Source organism: Pyrus communis, chromosome 9 (genome assembly GCF_963583255.1).
Source record: "Pyrus communis chromosome 9, drPyrComm1.1, whole genome shotgun sequence".
NCBI lineage: Eukaryota > Viridiplantae > Streptophyta > Magnoliopsida > Rosales > Rosaceae > Pyrus > Pyrus communis.
The window spans coordinates 20,502,814-20,519,954 of record NC_084811.1 but is presented as its reverse complement, the minus strand read 5'-3'; the positions used below and the strand labels follow the sequence as shown (position 1 = coordinate 20,519,954).

General features: G+C 38.7%; 1 protein-coding gene across 1 annotated transcript; it reads right to left on the bottom strand.

The window, feature by feature from the left end:
- Window positions 1-12,256: 12,256 nt before the first annotated feature.
- Window positions 12,257-15,104, bottom strand: LOC137746156 (uncharacterized protein At1g65710-like). The gene is made up of 2 exons (XM_068486237.1): window positions 13,705-15,104; window positions 12,257-13,456 (listed from the first exon to the last, which is right to left on the bottom strand). Exons 1-2 carry the CDS (start codon window positions 14,965-14,967, stop codon window positions 12,587-12,589), a joined length of 2,133 nt encoding a protein of 710 aa, XP_068342338.1. The 5' UTR covers window positions 14,968-15,104; the 3' UTR covers window positions 12,257-12,586.
- Between the last annotated feature and the right edge of the window lie 2,037 nt (window positions 15,105-17,141).

Sequence of the window (17,141 nt, the reverse complement as noted above, 5' to 3'; positions counted from 1 at the left end):
AAATCAGTTTGTTTAGTGCTGAGTATAATCAGGCCATGAGGCAAGAGTTGGAGAACTTGGAGGAAGCTCGGCTCGATGCCTATAACTTACTGGTGGCGCAGAAAAAGATTGTCGAACAAGCTTATAATCGACAAGTTAGGCAAAAGACGTTCGGCGAAGGTGAATTAGAATGGCAAACCGTGTTACCAGTGGGGTTTAAAGACCCTAGATTTGGGAAATGGTCGCCGAATTGGGAATGACCATTTGTCGTCCACAAAGTTCTCAACAATGGGGCATACACCTCAAGGATCGAATTGGTTTAATTCATAAATTACCAATCAATGGGAAATTCTTAAAGAAATATTATCCGATCACTTGGGAAATGCAAGAATAAATATTTTATTTCATTGATTTAAAAATGGCGTACAAGTGAAGTTACAAATAGTCAATCGGCCTACAACTAAGGACAAAATCCTAAGGAGTCGAATGAAGAAAAGCTTTAAGAACGGCTTTCAATTCTAGCCACCTTACTTCGCCCATTGTAACTTCAGTCTGTCTTGTTCTTTTCTTAAGTTGTAGTTGCTGTATACACTTCGCGTTCGCTGTGTACTCTGCTAGTCGAAGTTTATTCGACTCAAAATCCTTTTCAAGCTCAGAAGTAACAGCCGACCTTTGATGTTGAAGTTCAGCATTTGACAATCAAGATCGACTAGTCGCTCTTTCCTTGTCTTTTGAGACCATCCTTTGCATGAAGAGCCCTCTCGAAGATAGTGAAATATTGCCGAATTCGTTCTAGAACAGTAGACAAGTGAACAACACTCTCGTTACTCAGAAGGTCATCGATTATAAGGTCGTTCAGACATTCTCCTATAGAATTGAGGCCTTTATGTTGGAGGATTTACGAGGCCGAGAGGGACAGAAGCTCCTACAGTTTGGCGATGGCGCTAGACTCGATCGCGGTTGCCAAAATCTTGGTCACGGTTGTTAAGGCCTAGCCATCCCAGAAACGCTGAAAAAGAAGGCGTCAAGCCTGACCTTCCATGAAAGCTACACACAAAAAAAAAGTTGTTAGAGAAGAGAAATTAAAAGGACGACAGATAAGGAAGTTGTATTAGACCTGCTGATAAGAGACTTCGGCCATGTCTACTGGTTCATTGCTTGAACCCAGAGAGCTTAATGGCTCAGCCCAATACTTAAGGTAGACTTTTAATTCATGCGGCCGATGAAGGTTATCTACGTCTGATGGCCACTAGGGTGGCCAGGAAATATAAATAACGCCATTTGGCGCATAAATTTTCGGTGAAATAAGCGATTGGGCACCTGGCATTTAATATTTTCTTGGTTTAGAATTCTAAGGTTGGAAATTAATAAAAGAAAATGATTGAGCTTTACAAAAGTCGAAGTGACCTCATGAGGAGAAAATCCGAGGTTTTGTTCTTGGGGATGAACCAATGTCTCTGCCGTCGCTTCTGGCTCGACTTGAGGCGGCGCTTCATGCTCCGGACCTACTTCGGCCCCAGGAGGGTCGACCTGGTCAACCGCCTCGACCATTGGTTGGGGATTAGAAGTTGGTAGTTCGGCCGATCGAGGGTGCTTCACCAACGAAGGTCATTCACTTTCGTTCTCCTAGTCATAAAAGATGATTGTTCGTTAGTTTGGAGATCTAGTTAAAATAAAAGGAGAACATTATTAAAAAAAATTGGTCGCACCTCTTCTTCCAGGACGATCACTAAAGTCTTCTTTGGATTTGGGGAACGGTTTATCTCGGCCGTGGTGGCCTCATTCTCCAAAGCAGTAACTCTAGGCTGACATCAGGAGCAACGGCTAGCCTCGGAGTTGCAAGACCCTCGACCAATGGGGGAACAACTGGTTCAATAACGACTTGCGTGGTGGGTCGAATCTCAATCGTTTGATCCATCAGAGGGCTTTGCAATACTTCTGTCGAGGCCTAAACGACAAGAGAAGGGAAAGAAATACTAGAAGTGGTTGCTCCTATGGTTTGACTTGCATTGATATGAATTTTCCGCTCTCCCTTCCTTACCTTTTTCTTGATGCACTTTTAAGGCCGGGCAATGTTGCCATTCGTCTCAACCTCTGAGCAAGGTCGTTTACTCGACGCGGTCAGCGTAGCAGCGACAGTTATTGGAGTTGGTTCGGCTAAGGGAAGTGCAATGGTCGCAGCCTTCTTTGTAGAATGAGCGAGTTTTTTTGTGGCCGCAACCATCGCAATCACATCAGCCCGTTTTATGGCACGACCACCTGGAAAAACTAACCGTAAGTTAAAACAGAGTTCAAATTGAGTAGATAAACAAGAAAAGTAATACCTCGATCGATCGCCAAAAAGTTTCTTCGAAACTTCCTCAGCCGAGATGCCGAAAAAATCCTTAACGTAGGTATCCCACTAGTCGACAAAAATGTTGGTACAGCCAGTTTCTAGGGTATACGGCCGAAGGCAGATTTTAATACACTACTCTTGGAATTCCCGTTCAGCCTCTTCGCATTCCTTCTCCGAGAAGCTGGAAAGGCGTTCTCGGCTCAAGAGTAAGCGAGAAGTAAAGAGCAGCAGAAGACAGCCTTGAGGTAGCCCAGTTGACGGGCCACAAAGTGAAGATGGTCCAGCTGGCCCATCGAGCATCGCAACCGAAGGGAAGGTCACGAGCTAGAACAAATGACCCCCAAGATTGTCGTAAGTCGGCTTCATCTGCTTCTCTCCACGCCGATGTAGAGAGCTTAATGGAAGACGGATATTTCTGGTAACGGCAAACTAGAAACTCCTTATCAGATAGATCTTTAAGGCCCAAGAAATATTTGACTATGTCTTCGGCCGAGTGAGCAAGAATGGGGTGCGAGGCCAGTTGAAGACCCATTGCTTCAGAAGAGTTGAAGCTATGGATCTCCGAGCTTAACGTGCAGAAGTAGATCTACAACCATAGTTAGAAGACCCAGAGCGGGTCGTTCTAGTGCAAATCGATCTTCCTAGCAAAGGCCTTGGCCAAGCACCGAGTAAGGTTGGCAAGGATGGCCGGGTTGAGAGCCAGGACATAACCACTGGCCAGTGTTTTGGCCACCGGCATGTTCTTGACCAAGCACTTGTTCGACTTGGTACAAAAGATGAATTTGTTGTACCAGTAGAACAAGAAGGCTTCGTGCTCCTCCTTCATGAGAGTTTTCCCTTCCAAGCTAGCGAAGTGGGTGATCAGGGTGCTATAGTTAAACAAGTTTTTGTGCAGCTTATGCACATCTTCTTTCGACGGCTCCTGACCGTCATTCATCAAAGCTTCAACGGCACGCTCGTCGAAGACCGCCTTCAAGTCCAAGTCGATTTGATACCGAGAAATAGCAGTATCAACTGGAAAACCAAAAGGGTAAGTGCCAAGTATGGCTGTGACATCCAGCACAGTTGGGGCAATAGGGCTGAAAGGAAGGACCATAGTGTTGGTGGCCGAACACCAGAAGCTTAGGGCAGCTATTAGGAATTCTCGATCCATGTTGATCTCAATGGTCGAGAGCTTAATGGCATCGAGGATGCCGAAAGTCTTCCATTTGCCCTCGAAGCGTAGCTTTATCCGGGTGACCCAAGCAGCCCAGGTCGCGAGGGTTGAGGGCCAAGCTCTTTAGGGTTTGGTCGATTCCCACTTCAACCATTTGTACCTTTGAAATAGGGGAACAAGGTAGTGGGCCTTCAACATGTTGGTGATTGATTCTGGGACTTCGTCCTTGAAAAGTGGTCCCAGAGTTTGGTGGGAGGCTCTTGAATCGTCCTCGGATCGAAGGGTTTTGATGGCGTTTCGATCAATAAAGTCTTGGCACTTGTCGTATTCTTCGGCGAGTTTGGTGATGAAGGTGTTGGTAGCCATTGATGAAGGTTGAAGGTTTTCTGGGTTTCAAAGTTTGGTTTCCTTTCTGGGCTCAGAGCAAATGACAAAGAAGTTCTGGAAATGGTAGGAAGTTCTAGAAATTTGAGAGTGTAAAAAATCATGTGAAGTTGGGCTAAGTATTTATAGGCAATTGGGAAGAAGATCAACAATTTAATTTTAAAATAATGAGGGGTAAATTTGACTAAAGTGTTGCACAATCATAAAAGGATCTTTAAAAATCCAGGTGAAGAGGTCAAAAAGCATGAGAATTTAGGTTGCACGATCCTATGTGACGGCGAAATTTATGACGAAGAGATGGTTCAACGTCTACACGCCTCGAACGTGAGGGCACGCATGATTAAAGATGGACAATCGCAATGAGAAGCTACCACGTGTCAAGTTGTGCAGAAAGAGACAGAAGTGGGAGAAAGTGGAAGCTGCCACGTGTCAAGTAGGGCAGTGTTGTCAGAAAAATTGATAGGTGAAAGACCATGCTTAATAAATGCGTCTGGACGTTTAGAGCGTTCAAGGCTTGCAATGTTCTTTGGGTCTTTAGAGGGAATATGCTAAAGGTTTATTCTTCAACAAAGAATCACTTCTTCAAGGTCGAGGCTCGGCCAGAGATTGTAGGCCAAAGACCTTAGAAGCAAAGGGACAATGTTAAGGCCCAAAATATTGTTTTGGGCCGAGCTTAGAGTTATTCTCAGCCCAATAGCAGTCATCTAGAATTGTTATGGGCCGTCCAGTCAAGGTCAACTAAATCTTGTTGCGAGAAGGATTGGTTTAGATAAAGATAAGGAAGTTGAACCCTAGTGCAACAAGGAGTCATAAAGCTGAAGATGCTTAGAATTAGGGGATGAATCTGGTTCGTTATGGAGCTTGGTTTAAAGTCCTATTAGAGCTAGGATTAGTCAAAACCTAATCATATTAGGTTGAGGAATTCTAATCCGAGTATAATTCTAGTTCAACCATGATGGGGGTTCACTACTATAAATAGAGAAGGGAGTGCATCGATCAAATGCCTCCAAATCAACACAAATTGCCCTTCACAAAGCTTCTCAACAACCTTGGAGATTTTATCATCTTCCCCTTTTTTCTCGCCAACACATCTTCAGTTTGGATAAACAGCATTGTGAAAGCAACCGGCAACATCTTCAATTTGGATAGACAGCACTGCTTCGAGACTAACTGGTTATTTATCCAAGTCTCGGTTGAGAAGGATTTTAGAATCCTTGTTGGTAGAGGTCATCTCATCAGCCTTCTCGACCAAGTGAGGTGTTACCAGGTTACTAGGCTCGGCACATTGAGAGCCGAGTTTTGTTTTGTGATTGGATATTTATAAGTACACTTTAGAGTTCGGCATTTCGACGGCCGAACCACATTTACGATCAGGACATTTATCTCTTTCGAGTATTTGTGTCCATATAATTACCAAGACCGAATCTGGCACCGACGATTTGTGAACTTCGCAGAACTAGCAGCCTAGTCTTCAGGCTCTAGAACCTAAAGGCCGAGATGTGTTCCTTCCTCGGCCATAGTCGCAAGATGGAGAAGTTAGTAGCGCGCCCAACGCGACATCAACATATTTTACTCTCTGGCCAAACTCAACCGACGAGTTAGCACGCCCCGCACACAACCGAATGACGTAGTTAGTTTATTAATTACTCGGCCTGCGTGCCACGTAGGTTTAGTAGGTTTTAAGGTCACCATTACATTTTATTAACAAAACGAGAAGTCACAAGTACAGTAAAGAGCAATGTTTGGCTACTAAAGGATGATTATGAACTCTTACTCAAAATTCTTCATGATTGATTTACAAAACTTTATGCTTATAATACGAACCCGTTAAAATTATAAATTACTTTGTAAATATTATCTCTACAAAAATGAATTAAAACTAAGGTCGTTAAGTTAATCAACTATAACAAATAGATAAACAGTTCGTAATGCTTTTACTATTTTTTTCATCTTGTTCTTATGTAATTTAATGTCTAAACGACTTTAATTTTAATTAATTTTCTTTAGACATAATTTTCATAGAATAATTTATAATATGAATAGATTTTAGGGAAGTGTTATTGGCACTCCAAAAATCTCATTCTACACTCCTCACAAATGTATTTTTCTCATCAAATATAGAAATTTGAAACGTAGGATAAGATTTTTAGAATGTCAATAATAATTCTTAGATTTTATCATAAACACGAAGATGTACGGATAAGAACCGAGAGCCTGAGGGCCCCATACATTATTAGGCTGTGCTGTGTTGGTCTGTGGTTGACTGACATATGACCAAGACAAAGACATGAAGGTTGTTATGAGGGTGGGCTCATCTGAGATCATGTATGGTATTGAATAAAGGGGTCCCATCCCAATCAGACGGCCAAAATGGGTCTTGAGATTGTTCCCTGATACTGTTTTGACGGTAGATCTAAATGGAAGTTTCCATGAAACCAAACACACGTACGTGTTGATAATAAAGCCCCTGTCCACAACTGCTAGCTTGCAGCCTTCTGTTCGTACGTTGAAGCCCGAACTTGTTCGCTGGATAGCCACTGCTTGCTCTCCCTCTCTCTCTCTCTCTGTTTAATCATAAACCCTAGTTCCCAAAATAATATCTGTAAAATTGGATTTTCATTTCCATACCACGTAGTATTTGACACTACCAACTTTTTTCTTTTAAATTTGTAGGTAGCGAAAAAGTATAGAAGGTTACAAAGTTTTATTGGGTCCCACAACAGAGAAATCATAAACAGAAAGGGAACATTTTGTTTACCACTGTAAGATCTACTCCAACTCTTGGACTAAAATTGAAATTTGAAGTTCTAAACTTACTCCAACTTGCTCCAACTCTTTAGACCTACTCCGATCCTTGGAGTAAAACTCAAATTTTACATTCTAAACTTATCACAACTTGCTCCAACCTTTGAGTCAAATATGAGTTTTAACCCAAAATTCATTTCTGGTGCAAATTTAGCCCAGAATTTCTCATGCGTTAGTGGAGCTGGTCTACCATATATGTGTACTTTTTTAGTTTCATATTTAATAAATTCATTTAATCTAATGGCTAAGATCTAATAGAACGAATCCAACGGTAAAAAAAACCTAAGGGTCCAAATTTAAATTCAATGGTTAAAGTAATTAAAAAAATTATTTTATGTATTTCATATTCTTTCATAGTGTTCAACGAGTTTCATGATGTTAGTTTAGAGATTTTTCAATATTTATCCGGATCTAAATATTTTAAGGTTAAAATGTTCATAAAATTAAATTTGGATAGTCTACATATTTTTTTAAGAGTTAGTTTAAGAACAAAATTATCCTAAATTCATTATTTAATACTCTCAAACTAAAAATTTAACGCATAAGGGTTAAAGGAGAAAAAAATGTTTTTAAGTTAAAATCTAAATTTTCTGGGTTAAAAATTTTAGGTTTTAACCCAAGGGTTGGAGATGGTCTTAAGAAAACAGGAGGTTTAAGCCAAAACTCATTTCTGGGGAAAATTTAGGCCAGGATTCCTCCTGGTTTAGTGCAGCTGACCCACTATATATGTGTATTTTTTTAGTTTTATATTTATAAGTTCATTGAATCCAACGGTAAAAAAAAAAAAAATCTAACGGTCCAAATTTAAATTCATCGGCAAAAGTTATTAAAAAAATTGTATGTTTTATATTCTTCAATAGTATTTCACGAGTTTTATAGTGTCAGTTTAGTAATTTTTCAATATTTATCGGAATCTAAATATTTTTAGGTTAAAATGTTCATAAAATTAAATTAGGATAGTCTATATATTTTTTTTAAGTTACTTTAAGAAAAAAATTAGTTTAAATTCATTCTTTAATAATCTCGGGCTAAAATTTTAACCCATAAGGGTTGGAGGAGAAAAACTATTTCCGAGTTAAAACCTAAATTTTCTGGGTCAAAAATTTTAGATTTTAACCCAAGGGTTAGACATGGTCTAACTTATGGTATATGTTCACCATACATGCATACACCTAATTAGTTGTCACGTGTTCTTTCACTTAACTTTAACTTTAGTTAACTGTCATTAAATGTTCCTTTTTCAATTTTGAAGAAATTTAGCCAAGGTTAAGTGAAAGGATATGTAGCAGATAATTAAGTGTACGGTGAGCGTACACCATAGTTTATGGTGCAATGCTAAGGTGACCGAATTTGTAGACTAAATTTTGTAAACTAAATGACATAGAAATTTATTATTAGATTATTACTTAAGTGTTGATTAACATACTTATTTCTTATTCGTAACACTTCATTTAATTTGCAAATTTTTCGATAAATTTAGTATATCTAATATTACTCTTACGGCCATGCGCAAAAATGCTCCCAAATAGAAAAGGAGAGAGAGTCAAAAGTAGGACACTACTTTTAATGGCAGATTACCCGCTTCTTTGTTTTTTAAGATTCAACAAGTTTCTCAACCATTCGATCTCTAACTTTTAACCTCAGCCGCTCAACACTCGTAGCATTTTATTTTATATAACATTGAAGAATTTTCCTTAAAATTGTATTATATAATTCGTTTTTACCCAAAGAAAAATAAGAATATGTGTTTAGAATTTGAGTCAAGCGATCGATATGATATATATTTCAAGATTAAAAGGGATGGATTAAATTACAAATCTAGTCATTGTCTATGATTATGGTTGTCTTTATTACAAAACTCGTCAATAATATGTACTGATTAGAATTATAATGCTACATCAGGATTAACAAGTAGTGACGAACATAATTACTTTTGGTACTACAATGGAGGACAAATTATCAAACTTTACTTTCTTTGTACAAAAATATTACCCTTATCATCTATTTGTACTATTATTTGTATCATCTTTCTATTAAAGATGTGACCCATATGCGTTCTCAGTCCTACATCTAATAGAAAGATGATACAAAATGTGGTATAAGTAGATGATAAATGTAGCATTACTCTTTTTTAGATCATCTCCATCCCTAGCCTATAAAATCTAAGATCTCTCAGTTAAGTCAGACGATGAGAAGAGAGAAGCTCATAGGTCGGCTCAATCAAGCTATAGTCATCGCGGAAAGACTCGAGTTGAGCTGACCTCGTTCCCTTAGTTGATTAGCCAAAAGTAGGATGAGAGCATTCCATCATCCGTCTCGGCTTTGACTAAACCGAGCTGACCACACTCTTCAACCCTCCCATTCTTCGTACAAAGGCACCTACGACTAAGGGACTTCCATGTAAATTGCATACACACTCCTCAGGTAATCAAAATACAAACGCATAGAAAATAGCAGATGTAAGTTGTAACCAGTTATGTTTTGCTTTTGAGGGGGAAAGTGTTATATTTTGGTTGATTCTAATGTATGAGGTCTTTATATAGACTATAAATTATAAATGTTGCAGAGTCTTGCATATGGCCGATTTGGCGCTGTTTTCCTAACGGCTGTGATGAAGTGATCGGGGCTATATAAACGTCAAGAGTAGTTTTTTGTTCTTCATCTTCTTCCCAAGTTTAAGTGGTTTTCTCAGCATTTATTTCGACGACCAAAATTTATAGGATCAAGGAAAACTAAAACTTTATGAGATTTTTGTTATTAACATTCATCATGTACCTTTTTTTTGTTTACTTTTTCACTAAAAAATAATGCAGAGTAATATTTTTAGAGTGTAAATAATAGATTTGCCTCCAATACTTACATGCATTTAATACATTTATCATCTTGACAATCGAATGATGATTGTATTAAATCCACATATTCACAGGAATTATAACTGATTGTCCGATGATAATTATGTTAAATACATGTAAATATTGTATTAAATTCCGTAAATTAAAATTTTTTAAATACGTTGTTGCTCGAGTACTTTGGTTTGAATACTCTTGTGCTAATCACCATGGAGTTAAAATGCGTTTGATTCCATGAACGCCTGAATGCTGAAAACAGACCTCCACTCGGGTGATAATTTTGTGAACACAAAGATGAACTTCAATATCTGATTAATTCTCCAGCATGCACGCGTCAATTTTAAGTTGAAAACGAGTGATTTGTGGTATTTGCTTTTGAGAAAGTAGTGGTGCTGTGGTGCTGTGGTGCTGTGGTGCATCATCATCATTGTGTATGTTGTTGAATTGACTTTATATTCGAGCTATATAGTTATGGTGGACTGGTGTGGATACCAATCCTGTCATTCACAGTTAATGGTTTTCATCCGTTTATTTGTATGATTGGACTTTCATCTCTTGCTCTTTTTGCTGATTTTGCCTTCAACTTTTTTATCATGGATCGATATCGTGGCAAACAGAATTAGACCGGACTCCACTTTGGACCATTTCTGAGGCTTTGTATTTGGGATGAAAATTTAATCCGTCAAATTCAATCAATGCAAGTAATTGACCCGAGCTGTTCGATTTCGAAGACCAAGTTTCAAGTTCTTTTTTGTTATGAGTAACCGTCTAATAAACTGTCTAGTTTCAAATTCAATTATGGTTGTTGGAGTATCATCCCTAAACCTGTACCTATAACCAACCCGTTTTCATTCTTTATATAAATATTTATTCTATGTTTATATTTTTTTGAGCGTGCAAACTTCAAAGGTCTGCAACAACTTTATTCTAAAAAGTTCAGTACTTTCAATTAATGATGGAATGTGGGAGAGCTCAAAGGCCATGACAGATGATTCAATACTTCAATTTTGGGAGGAAAATCCTATTCATTTCGTCATACAAACTGATAGCAGCAACAACCATTTGCTTAGTTTTCAAAAGATCCAATGGGGAATTCATTACACGACTTGTTTGGTTACGGGAAATTCCCGTTAGAGGATTCTACAGTCTCAGGTTTGAAAAAAAAAAGGGGGTTCAGTTATAGGAATGACATATCCAAACCCAATCCGCCTGTCGGCATCTCTACTACTTGTATTGATCATGAGACTAAGAGCACTCTTTTCATTGAATGCATTTTTGCTCACTCCCTAAAGTTGGGGTGATGTTCACCACCTTATTGGTTAACGTTAGATTGCATGTCCTTCTTGAATATCTCGATTCAACGTCAAAGAATTTCCAATTGCTACCATACATTATTCATCTTGATTTAATTAATCTAAGACACGAATCTCAAATTTAAACTAATTTAACGGCACCCAATATGATGGTGAGCGTCACACCACTTTTGGAATAACTTTCCTTGGAAAGTAATTAACTGAAAAGCTACTTTTCCTTTCCCAAGAGAAATTGTTGAGAACAAAAAGGGGTTATTTCTCAACAAATACCACTAGAAAATCTAAATTGAACGGGCCCAACCCTAAAAGCCTGAAAGTTGAGCAGATGAACCAAGAAAGATCAAAGCCCAACAATTTATTAGATCCGCAAAAAAGTAAAAAAAGGGAAAAGCCACAGAAGTTTAAAATTCTCTCACACCCGAAACAAATTACTAATCTTCCTGTAAAAGTCAAATGACTGTCAAATAGTAATTGCATTAAATACATATAAGTATTATTACCAAATCTATAAAATTCCCCTCCTTAACTTCTTTGGGCACCCAAAACTTATATCCCCCTAACAATAGTACCCATCTCCAATATTTTTCTTTCAAGTGTTTCCAGACTATTTTACAAGGCCGTTCTGAAGAAATGCAGGTGGTGTCATCGCACATAACTCTCAATATGTTCATGTGAATATATGGAAATCTTTAATTAAAGCTTCATTGCAAATAAAGTCATGTGTATGAGAAGAGAAGCTGCATAGCAATTGATACTTTGAGCTCATTCAGCTTCAGATGCTGCATAGCAATTGATATTATACAGATAATAGTAAAGGTCATGCGTATGAGAAGAGAAGCTTGCCTCGTGCATCTGCTGCAAAGTAAGCAGCATTTCATTCTACTTTCTGCATCAGTACCTTGTATGATATCATTTGAAAATCGAAAATCGAAATGACTTGCCTCGTTCATAAACACAAGATGACTTGCCTCGTTTGAAAATCGGAACGCTTCCCTAAATTTTGTGACCAATTCTTGATAAACTTGCTTCCCATCCATAACAAAGCAAAGAGTGGCTGCAAGCTTAGGAAAATCTGAGTTTCTTTCTTTAGCATCAACTGAATAACAAAGCATTTTCTGCTGTGCATCTGCCTAAAAAATCATTCCTACATTTCTCGCATTCATTAGGCTTCGTCAAAAAAGCAAGGTATCCGTTCTAAATATGAACAATCAAAATTAGAAACACTAATCCCATTCAAAACTGAAGTAAAAAGTGGAGAAACGAGAAGACAGAAATGAAGCATCGAAACCCTAAATCAAACTCAAACTTGAAAACCATACGAATTTGAACATAAAAGCAGCTATAGAATCGTACTTTCTGAACACCCATCTTAAAGTTGCCAAACAAGCTAAATTTGAACATCAAAGCAGCTGTAGGATACAACCATTTGGTCTCATACAACATAGACTATGAGATGATTGTTGAAGAGAGTTGCAATCAGTGGTATCGTGAACACTCAGTATGCATAGCTCCCAATCTCAAGCTTCATTGCCTAATGTCCAATAGCTAAGAATGTAGACTCGTGCGACTGCTGGAGTTATGAACTATAGTGTGACAATTTAACAGAAGCATTTACGGAAAAAAGAAGAAGAATTTAATCAGCGCTTCAAATAGAAAATGTTGCAAGTATGCAACTGCCAACACAAATGTAGTCTACACTAGAGGGAGAGTTGCTGAAATCGAAAGGTACAAATCTGAATGAATAAGTAAAAACGCTTAACTACATCTACATTGATGCTGCAGCTGCAACACCTGGAAGTGTGGGAAGCCCTTTGGCTTTGATGGAATCGAGACTTCCACGCCCAATTCCACCGCTGCACTGGTGCCTATTCAATCTCCTTCTTGCAGCCTCATCCATACCAATACTCACTGGAGTTTTGTGATCCTCCTCCTTGGTGTTGGATCTTGAAGTCCAGCAATCAGTGGAGTCGGCTGAATTGGGTTCCCATGAAGAAGAAGAGAAGCCCCAATTATGTTGTTGCGAGTGAGAACTACCACTGAGAAAGCTGTTGCTGCCAGAAGACTCTTGGTCCTCCATATCTTCCAATGCACCAGTACCCCTTCTCACAGTCACATACTTGTGGAAGCTTGGCTCCATCAGATCATCATTGGCAACTACCTCAGACTCAACAAAAGGATCTTTTCGCTCATCTGCTAGACAGCCTATGCTCTTCCCAGCAAGTGAAGCATTATAGCCAGAAGCAAATTTTTTGTTCATTTGATCTGTTGGAGTGCTTTTCGTAGCAGAGTTGAGGTCGGCAACTGCTTCTACAATGGAACAGGCCTTAGATACACATGAAGGGAGTGATACTGCACTCGGCGTGTTCTGCTGGTGGAAATTCTGTATGTCTTGGAGCAATAGTGAAGTATACAAAGATTGCCCAGGATTCAAAAGGGTGTCAGTTTCAGGATCAATGTCTAGGTCTCTGGATCGCCTAGAGGACCTGCTTCTTGTTAATGTTTGGGGTTTCCCTTGTGGTTGTCCCTTGGCCTCCTCCACTAGAACCTTGTTCTTGTTGTCCATTGTACTATTGCTGGTTATGTAGTTGATACCTTGGGCAACAATTCTGTTACAGTTGATTTCAAGAGTCGGTTTCTGCAAGATGATTAATCAAGCTAAACTTCAGAAGAACAAGTTCATTGTACAATTTGGTTTTCGGCTTAAAAGTGCAAACTTTTAAGGTAACTAATAGCATAGTCTTCCTCTCAGAGAGAATAATAATAATCGTAGAGGTTTACAAATTCAAGCAATATTCCATTCAATCTAATCTAAACTACGGAGAGGGTATTCAAAAGTTCAAACTTGGGAATAACTATCGAGGAAATGACAAGAAGATAAGCTACCTGATTTGAAAGATTGGTGGGTTCCTTGACAACAATCTCCTCTTCACCCTTGATTTCTCTTTTGTTTCGGCTGTTGTTATTCACTTGTGGGTAGGCAAGGGAGTTAGGATCGATCTCAGCCAATGGGTTCCTTCTGTAGGGGGATTGCTCCGCTTTTCTTGAGGAGCTCCGGCTTAGAGAAGGCTGCTGCTGACCGTCATTGGGACCTCTACCATTCAATATAGCTGGAGACTGAGCTCTAGCCGGGGACTGAGCACGGGGGGATCCAACATTTCTCTTCACTGAAATTCGCTTGATGGTAGTTGCAGATTCCCCATTGTTAATGGCAGCTGGAGGGACTGAAACCATCTTTCCTGGCCTAGGATTCGCACTGGCAGCTGCTGTTGCACCAGAATTAGCATTAGAAGATGAGCGTTTGCCCGGTGAAAGACTAGTTCGTCTCTCCCTGCTGCTCGATCGTTGCTGCTGATTTCTTTCTCTGCTGGGTGTCCTCCTCCTCCTCCCTTGAGAAGAAGGAGAAGAAGGCCTTGACCTCGAAGAATGGCGGTGAGTTTTCTCTTCTGAAAGCCTATCACCCTCACCATCAGCATCAGCACCGTTACATATATCATTGACATTGGCATGAACATCGCTCGCATCAAAATCATAGCTCCTCTTCGAACCAGAGTACTTTCGGGTTCTATTCGCAGACCCGGAAGAATTGCTGCGGCTAAGCCTTCCACACTGTATGAGAATGGCGTCCAATTCCTCCTTGTTGCAGCTCAACGTCCTCACACGCTTCCCAACCTTGTCAACGTCATCCACGGATTCACTGCAAGCACCGGTCTTGGTGTCAGCAGCAATCTGCGGAGGAGAAGCTGCGGAAGCAGCAAAAACAACCGCCGCATCTGACGGAGGTTGTCGCGGCGAATTCGGTTGGATTTGGTTTTGGGGAAGTGGGGTTTTCTTGCAATCTCTGTCCCCTCTTTCGTCATGGCTCTTTCGGTGTTTGATGACGAATACCTCTTTCTTCACTTGGACTTGGGGTTCTTGATCTTGATTGTCTCCTTCTTGTTGGGCAATTTGTTCTTGTTTTGCTCCCGGCTGCTTCTTCACCTTCATTTTAAGGTCCCCTGCTTCAGTTTCCGATATGGGCTTGCTCTTGATGCTTGAATCAACCACCCCATAACCGTAACCATAACCGGTAGGAGGCGGAGCAGATGGAGGAGGAGGCGGCGGAGCAGGAGAACAAGAGGTGTTCTTCTTGCTAAAACAAGTACCCATTGCAGAAATTGATGAATTTGATTTCGAGATGGAAAACCTGAAGTGGGTAATCAAATTACAGAAAAGGAAAGCGAATATCGAGTGATATTATTGACGGTAAGATACAGATTTTGAAGGATTTTGAAGGTTATAGTGCAAGAAGAGATGGTGGCGGTCCTTCGCCCGAGACGGATTTTGAAAAGTGAATGTTTTGTCTCTCTGACTCGTTAGCCGTTGTGGGTTTGATTTCAATTAAACTAATTATAAATTTGTTCAACTGAGAGAGAGAGAGAGAGAGAGAGAGAATTTGAATGATCATGTTTTCCTACTCGTCAAAGCGACTGAGGTCCTCACTCTCCACCTCCCTATTTCCCATTTTACCCCTCTCTCACAAAATTATTTTTTTTTTCATTTTTAGGTTATACCTTTAAGATTAATTTTACATTTCCTACAAAACAACTGAATCAAACCACATTTTATTCGTTTAATTAGCATTGTCATAATTTTAGTGCTTAACTGAAAAATGTAATTCGCTTATTTATTGTATAACATATAAATGACCGAAACGATCTTTAATACGTAACTTAAAACAAGAAGATTGTTAGGGTTCTCCGAATTATTGTAGAATTTGAATTTAGTTGAGAACTTGGGGATGTCATGGATTTAGTTGAGAATTTGTATGATATTTTATGGTTTACAAAAAATTCAAGTTTTAACAGATGATATTTTACTGCAATGATAGAAAATAATAATGATTATGTACTGGGGATGCATTTCCTCTAGCTCTCAAAAAGGACATCATATGAACTGGATTAAAGGGGTCGGTCATCCTAAAATTAGGATTCATTTCTTGTTGCAAATATTCACTTGTAGCATACCATATCTCAATAGATTGGTGTATTTTTCTACTGCGTGTACATTTCCATAATGATGGTGTTTTTCCTAAATAAAACTTTGTTGTTCAGCACATTTGATCCCCACCAATCTCTCTCATCCTAATATTTAATGTTTAACCCACTAGTGCTATCATTTGTTAAAAAAAAAAAATTGTAATTATTTTTCTCCTTATTATCCTATTTGCAGAAGGGTAAAAAAGGAAATTAGATTTTTAATACCCAAAATATGACATTGCAGCTTCCTTGAATACCCAAACCATGTGATATCGGGCTTGGCGAGTAGAGAGTGGGGAGGCTCAGTTGCGCGATTTGAAACAGTGCCAGGCGGGCGGTCGCCCATTTGAAATATGGAGCCGTTTGATGCGAAGAGAGCCGTTGGATGAAACCAGTGACCCCACCACTAACTTCAACTTTCCTACCGCCTAGAACAAGATAATTTATTGGGTTTATTTGTTTTGGGCTAATTACAAGTTTGATCCCAAAACGTTCTTATGTTTTTCTCTTTGGTCCTTAAGAATTTTCTCATTCCAATTTTGATCAATGAACTTTTTCTTAGTATGTTGATATATTTTTACACTATGAGGGAGGGGAATTCGGCTAAAGTACACAATGTGCAACCTAATTTGATATCGAATTAGCAAACCGTAATACTAAGTGGCCGATAATACTAAATAGCAAATCGAATTAGCAAACCGTAATATAAGACCTCTCATTTTCAAGTAAAGAAGAATATTACCAAACCGTAATACTAAGTGGCCGATCAATGAAATTTTGAATTTGTGATTAGCAAGATCAAATAGTGATAAACAAAAAGTGGGCTCCACATTTGAAGTTAACCGATTTCTTGACGGACGGACATAAACATAAGTTCGAAACTTAAGGGTATTAAATTAAAAACTGAAACTAGATGAATTGAAATGCAATATGAGGTCAAATTTGAGGTACTAAATGTAATTCAATGGAAATTATGTGATACGTTCAGTTATAATGTTGATGTGACTGTTCAACGTAATTAAGTAAACAATTATAGTTAGTTTTAGACAATGTTTATATATGCATGGATGTCACAAAATAATTGTTCAAACATATGATCATGTTTTGAAATTTGAACCGCATTAAAAATGATTTTTATTTATTTAAAGAAGATTATAGATGCGGTTCTTAGCCATCATTTTTTTTTTACTGAAAGTTTCTATTTTTCAAATTTGTTTATCAAATTCTTTTGACTTTGTAGCTTGTACACCTCAACATATCTCTAATATCTCTACTAATTAATAAAACATTCATTGTCAACAAAAA

What these genes read in the sequence shown, in the direction of transcription:
- LOC137746156 (XM_068486237.1), bottom strand. Translation starts at nt 14,967, where the DNA reads ATGGGTACTTGTTTTAGCAAGAAGAACACCTCTTGTTCTCCTGCTCCG. An exon ending in CCACCAATCTTTCAAATCAG is followed by an intron (nt 13,457 to 13,704) that starts GTAGCTTATCTT and finishes ATCATCTTGCAG; the next exon opens with AAACCGACTCTTGAAATCAA.